The 7,335-nt window shown below is 34.8% G+C and overlaps 1 protein-coding gene across 1 annotated transcript; it reads left to right on the top strand.

The window, feature by feature from the left end:
- Nucleotides 1–250: 250 nt before the first annotated feature.
- Nucleotides 251–1,737, top strand: LOC127698346 (gastrin/cholecystokinin type B receptor-like). The gene has a single exon (XM_052201758.1). The coding sequence runs from the start codon at nucleotides 358–360 to the stop codon at nucleotides 1,612–1,614; it is 1,257 nt and encodes a 418-aa protein (XP_052057718.1). The 5' UTR covers nucleotides 251–357; the 3' UTR covers nucleotides 1,615–1,737.
- Nucleotides 1,738–7,335: the final 5,598 nt, after the last annotated feature.

Below are 7,335 nucleotides of genomic sequence, written 5' to 3'. Positions count from 1 at the left end.
ATATTATGTCCTTATAACTGTACAAACAGTTCCATGCTACAGTTCGGACGATAAAACAACTTGTATTGAATAGTCTTACACAATCAGCTCTTGACAATACATGTTTTATATATACGTATACTAGTGCAGGAATTTGACCCTTTATACAGTTAACTTCACCGGATCTGGTTTCATAATAACAATCCATTTGTCAGTTATAAGTGGATAAATTTTATAAGTAAACTCCGGATATTACAAATCTTAACACGTATATCATATTGTAAAGTATAATTATTAAGACGTCAGGAAGTACAGAAAAATGTCTTTAGGTTAATTGAAAGAAACAAATATTTACAGAGCGCACGAGGACACGGAGCAATGGAATTTGATAACACATCATCACGTCTCGCCGAACTTAACCATGCCGAGTCGTTGCGACATATTCCAATAGCCGTGTATCTTGGCTTAGTGGGAGTCACGGGATGTATTGGAAACTCTATAGTGTGTTATATTTATGGTTCTGTCTATACAGAATCAAATTCCAGAATTTTCTTGCTTTGCTTAGCTGTAATAGACTTGTGCACTTGCGTAATAGATATTCCATTGGAAATCATCACAGTACTTAACCAATACAATTTCCAAGAGTCGTTGCTATGCAAATTTTCAAGAACAGGAAATTCACTTACCACTCTTTATGGCAGTGGAGTATTACTTGCAATTGGAGTCGACAGATATCTGAAAATATGTCGACCAATAGGATTTCAGATTTCGAACAGGACGGCCAAATTACTCTGCATTGCTTTGTTTTTTGGCACACTTCTTCTCGTATGGCCTGCATTTTTTATGTACGGTTTGAAAACCACCGTTATCCAGGGTGAAGGACTGAATGGAACGGAGTGTTCGATATCAGATTTTTATCAAAAATCCGTTTATCCGACAGTTTTTCAGATTTTAATTTTTATTTTGTTCTCTGCGGCGTTGTGCATCATGATTGTTATGTATTCTCTGATAGGGAGAAAAGTAAGATTCTTTGCCTACAAAAATGAACGACGACGTAGTCAGTCTAATACGTTAGATAGCGACGATAACTTAGACGATGTTCCTAATCTAAAGAGGTTACAGCGAGTTGATAACTCTAACGCTGCAGAAAAGAACGAGTATGTTCATATGTCACAAAGTAACAGTAAAGACACCGTATTCAAAGAGATCTGCAGTAATGACAATACGGATGCTTTGAAATCTATGGATTCACAGACATCTGTAATCGGGACAATTGAGAGAAAGAAACCATTTAGACATCAACCATCAACTACCCAACTGGATCAGATAAAACGTAAACGAAAGTTGGCTCGAAATACAACATATCTTATGTTTATTGTAACGTTTTCATTTATCATTGCAGGTCTGCCTCATTTGATTCTTATAATTCTGAACACAATCATTGACAACTTTGTGTTAAATATGAATGCAGGTGGTAAGGTCGTTTATAGGTTTTTCTTGCGATCATATTTTCTCGGTGCAACCGTTAACCCTATTATATATAGTATATTTGATAGAAGATTTAGAAACGCGTGTAGAAGTGTAGCTAGGAAATTGAAATTAAAAGTGTGCAGAACAGAGGAGCATGATGTCTAATATGCATATTTACGTACTGCTCAACGTTCGTGATTTGCACTCTATATCTATTGTGCATTTAACTTTCAATACTTGTGAAATAACTGGTCTACATTACCAAGATACAATTTGTTCTACACCTTTTATGACGTTTCTTTATGAAGTATATGGTATATAATAAAGTGTATGAAGGCCTGATTTCATTACCGACACATACAGTATTTGAAACTCATTTTCAGTGGCAAAGAAAATTCTTTAAAGTGGTGCCATATAGGATTGTCTTAAATTTTGGTCTGTATGCGCATTTATCAATGAAATTAACAACAGGTTGACTAAACTCATTATAGATATCAGGCTTAAGATTTTGTACGCCATACGCGCGTTTCGTCTCCAGATTACTCATCAGTGACACTCGTTTTAAAAAAGCTAAAAGGCCAAATAAAGTCCAAAATTGAAGAGCATTAAGCTTGAATTATTTTACTTTTTTCCCCATTTCAGAGGCCAAATAATGGCACGTATTCCACCTACTCCTTTGGGTGGTTGTATTCAAATAGCTACAACTTTATTAATATAAAAGATATAAGGACAAATGATGTACAATATCAACGGAGAGATTTCAAACAACCATTTTCAAAATATAAATAAAATTTATAAATCTCGTGCGTCCGAAACGCCTTTCTGGATTGACCTTCCACCATATCATTTGAACGCCAGCGGCTCTTTTCACAAAAAAATCTTAAGAGTAAAAATAATCGTAAGTCATACACTTTTCAGTATAACTTACGATCAATTGTAATCGTAAGATTTTTTGTGAAAAGAGTCGCTGGGATGTAAAGTACGTCGAAACGTGAGAAACTATATGACCGAAACAGGTCTCTTTGACACATTCCCCATTTCCATTCTCAATTTTATTTTTACAGAGTTAGTCTTTAGTGCCATGTGGAGACAGTAGAGTGCCTCCCCGTGCTTCAGGTTTATGCTCTTATAGTATACAAGATAATGGAGTGTGTCCGAGCGAGAACTTCTCTATGTTCATTACTTAAGGAATATTTATCTAAGACCCCGTTCACACTAGGACATCTAGGTCGATTTAAACTAGATCGGTTCACTTTAAGATCGATGAAAGGGCCAATGTGGTCGCTTTGAATCGATTTTAATCGGTCTAAACTAAAACACCAAAAGAGGTAGTTTAGTTTGTATCGATCTAAAGTGAACCGATCTAACTTTAGATGTGAACGCAAAAGATCGGTTTAAACTAGTACGATTGAATCGAAAATAATTTATGCACATGTATAGCGGCAAAACTATACGTGTCCCTGTATATATCGATGATTCGTTGTTTAACTCATATGTCTCTGTAAACAGACCTTTGTGTACATGCAAGTAAAAACAAATGGAAAAAAGTTGTCTTCGCCGTAGCATAAATTTGCGAAATCTGTGTCTTCTTTTTTTCTGTTGACTTTTTCTTTTCAGGAACGGTCACCGCAACATTTCTTCATGTTGTAACTTCCTTGCTACAGTTTTTTGTTTCAAAATTAATAAAAACTGCAAAAACATCAATATGAAAATTTGAAATTGTGATTCAAGAGAAACAACAACTTCATCCACTTTTTGTTTCAAGTGTGTGTTTCAGTGTATCAACACATACATTTGATTAATTATTTCTATTTATACACAATGTTTACAGTTTTACGGGTAGTTAGGTCAGATCGAATGCATTTTTACTTGTAGTGTAAACGCAGTGGTTCAGATTAGACCGATAGAGATCATTATGATTAAAGATAATGTGAACGCTAACTGGTTTTATCTAGATCGATTCAAATTTAGATCGATTAAAAACATGCTAGTGTGAACGGGGTCTAAACTCATATTTCACTTTTCAGCCCCATTCTACTATTTAGTCAGACGTCACGGCGCTACCCTGATATACCCTCTCTTTTGTTTTTGTCCTCTGGTTTTGTAGTTTACGTATTTTGTCGGGTACTTGATGACGGATAACATTTGACGTCTTTAGTCGTACAGTTTTATCTTTTTACTTTATTCAATTCCTGTGTGCTGGTTCATATTCTGGACGCCAGTCTTTGCTCCATTCAATTGGAAATACGGATAACAAAAAAACAAAAAATGAAACTCAGAAATGGAAAAATACTAAATATCAAACTCGTTCAAAGGGTATCTACACGTCTAAATCTTCGAAATAGCTTATCTAAAAATACTACAATCGCTAACATTTTTAATAATAAAAATTGTGGTTACCCTTCTATCGATAAGTGTCATGCCAAAAAACGATTTACATGTCCCCCGTCTTTCCACCAACAATAAGGTAAGGTCAACGTTTAACGGTCGCACATTTTACTTAAATTTTGAAACTGATATAAATTGAAAAACTAACAGTATTATCTATTTTATACTCACATGAAACAAACCGGGATGCGGTAGTCAGTACGTAAAGATGTTAATATCAGTGACAATACACCTACGTCATGAAATTGCAGTAATTCCGTAAACATTTATGTTCCAATGTTATAACAGGAGACCTTAACATCTTTCAAGACCGAGAGTTGAAATCATTCCTCAGTAAAGGACCTAAATATTGTCCCCCGTCAATTATTAATTGGAATGAGTGTCGTAACATCATCCACGACTCACTCCGTACTTACTGCTCGAAATGGATAATACGAGAAAAAGCTGACAAAAAATCCTTAGATTCTTTTTTTAAATCAGTAATGAACATAGCTGATATTCGTATTAAACATTTTAAAGAACATTTTACTCCTAACAACAACCATAACAGCCCCTTTTCTCGTATCAAACGAGCTAAAAGAACTCGACAATGAATTTGTTTTGTCCCGGCTGATAAGGCTGCTAATAATATCATTATTGTTTGAGTAAATTTTACATTGAGGTTCTGCAATAGGAAATCACGAATTCGCCAACATTCAAACTGACTCCATTTTCGGAAAATGACATCTGTAACAAATATAAACTTTTAGCTATCTCTTTACAAGCAGAACCAAATACAATGAAAGGTCCAACTATGTACTGGCATCCGAAGCTGCACAAAAATCTTACAAATATAGATTTATTTCGTCTTCAAGCCATTGTTCCACTACTAAACTGTCTCTACTACTTACTAGTACACTTGGTACAATCAAAAACCTGGTAATAAATTGTTCAAAGTAAGGCCTTTGAAAATAGTGGAATTAATTACTTTTGGAGTGTTAAAAATTCGTTTGAAGTACTTGATAAATTGCATTCTTATATTGGTGATTTCGAATCTGTTAAAAGTTTTGATTTTTCTACCCTATATACCACTTCGCCTCATAATCTTATTAAAAAAATTCACACACCTAATTAAATGGGCATTTAAAAAGTCAGAATGCGAATATATATGTTCTAACTCTTTTAGGTCATTTTTTGGTCACAACAGACAAAAGAACTATGTCAATTGGAATTGCTTTGATACGATAACTGCGCTTGAATTTTTACTAGATAACATTTTTGTTCGCTTTGGAGATTCCGTATATCGTCAAGTTATCGGAATTCCAATGGGGACTAACTGTGCACCACTTATTGCGGACCTGTTTCTGTATTGTTATGAGTTACAATTTATGACTAAGATCAGCAAAGATCCATCGAAACAACATCTGATACAAAAATTTAATAACACTTTTAGATATTTGGATGATATATTGGGTCTTAATAATGACGACTTCAGTATGTACACTAAAGAGATTTATTCTGCTGAACTGACTTTAAATAAAGCTAATACTAATAATAATCACTGCCCTTTCCTGGATCTTGATATCTATATCTTTAACGGGAAGCTTAATACCCAAATTTATGATAAAGAGATGATTTTTCATTTCCTTTTGTTAATTATCCAGTTTTAGATGGTGACGTTCCCTTGTCAATCAGTTTAATTGAGGTCTGGAGCTGTCATGTCAGTAACTGCTAGTAGTCCTTTGTTAATTTATGTATGATTGTCATTTTGCTTAGTTTCTTTTGTTACCTATTCTGAAATCGGACTCGGACTTCTTTTAAACTGAGTTTTACTGTGCATATTGCTGTGTGTTTGTTTATTCTACATTGGCTAGAGGTATAGGGGGAGGGTTGAGATCTCGCAATATATGTTTAATCCCGCCGCATTTTTGCGCCTGTCCCAAGTCAGGAGCCTCTGGCCTTTGTTAGTCTTGTATGTTTTTATAATTTTAGTTCATTTATATGTTTTGGAGTTTAGTGTGACGTCCATTTTCATTGAACTAGTACACATTTTTGTTTAGAGGCCAGCTGAAGCCCGCCTCCGGGTGCGGGATTTTCTCGCTGTGTTGAAGACCCATTGGTGGGCTTCGGCAGTTTTCTGCTCTTTGGTCGGGTTGTTGTCTCTTTGACACATTCCCCATTTCCATTATCAATTTTAAACATATCCTTGTCTACGTGTTTGAGCATGGAACAACCTTGCTGACTTGTTATTGTATAATGTGTTTGGACATTACTTGTGTCTATTCCAACATTTTATTTGAGAATGCACCACATTTATAGAGTGGTATCACCATACTGACCTGTAACAAAAATTTATTTAAAATAAAAAATGAAAATAAAGGAGGACACTGACTTACCTCTAGACTATGATCATAGAAAATTTTTGTTTGTTTGTTTGTTTGTTTTTGCCTTTTTTTTTAATGTTTGTCACTTTCAGGAGGGAACCCTTCCCCCCGTCTTCCCACACTTTCAGTATACTCCTGAGCTATTACTGAACATTTAACAACAGATGTTGCGTGGGCTCATAATCATACTGACCTGGAATAGTACATCCATGTAAAGAGGACTTCTATGTGAAGTCTATGACACAAAATATGTTCTGTTCCTCCAGTGTTTCAGGATAAACTTTCTCATGTGGGAGAATATATTTGTATGCACAACTGTTGTTGACAGTTTAAAGTCGTTTGAGCAATAATTGTATGTACATGTAATTCTCTAGTTCTCTGTCGAAAAATAAAAAAATGTAGTTCCATGTACATTGTAATCCCATACCGCAGATGATCGATCTCCGTATAGTACTAATTGAATCGAGACCAGGAAAGTTACAATCAAGAAAGGCTATATATTAGAACTTAAACTTGTATTGTCAATCTGTCAATTAGAAGATGAAGATATCATACGTTTTCTCTTCAATGTCCAGTTCTAGAAGGAATATGCAAAGATTCATTCTTGATTGTAACTTTCCTGATTTCGCCTTTGTTAATTAGTATGCTGTCGGAGATAATATAAACTTTACAAGTATCTCTAATGGAGACACAGGGAAACTTCAATGTTGACTTGTCATTGGCGTCTCATTGAAACGTGGCATTCCATTGCTAATGGAAGGTTATAATATATAATAAATTTGCCTGTTTTTTTTTAGTTCATGGGTTTGTCCTTCTACAGCCTTTTTCATGTTGTCATTCTTCACTTGAACATTGCTATAAAATAAATTAAATATTAGTGTATGTCATATTTAGTAAATGGCAATACTTCTGGACTGCAAAACAACCTGGTTAGAACATGACTCCGCATATCATATATGCTGTTTGATGGTTTAATCTTTTTGTTCCGTATAACAAGTGTGGACACAGAATTGTGTTGTGTGATGGGCGAATTTTGATAACGATTTCTGGTGGGTGCCACTCTAAAATCTAACATTCTGTTGTGTTGTCTGGTGGGTCAATGTGGACACTGTTTTACATTTAAATAGTAATGCAG

The sequence above is a fragment of the Mytilus californianus genome, unplaced genomic scaffold (genome assembly GCF_021869535.1).
Source record: "Mytilus californianus isolate M0D057914Y unplaced genomic scaffold, xbMytCali1.0.p SCAF_4, whole genome shotgun sequence".
NCBI lineage: Eukaryota > Metazoa > Mollusca > Bivalvia > Mytilida > Mytilidae > Mytilus > Mytilus californianus.
The sequence above is the reverse complement of the archived record's forward strand: the minus strand, read 5'-3'. Positions and strand labels throughout refer to the sequence as shown.

Excerpts from the sequence above, each read along its gene's own strand:
- LOC127698346 (XM_052201758.1), top strand. The coding sequence starts at position 358 with ATGGAATTTGATAACACATCATCACGTCTCGCCGAACTTAACCATGCC.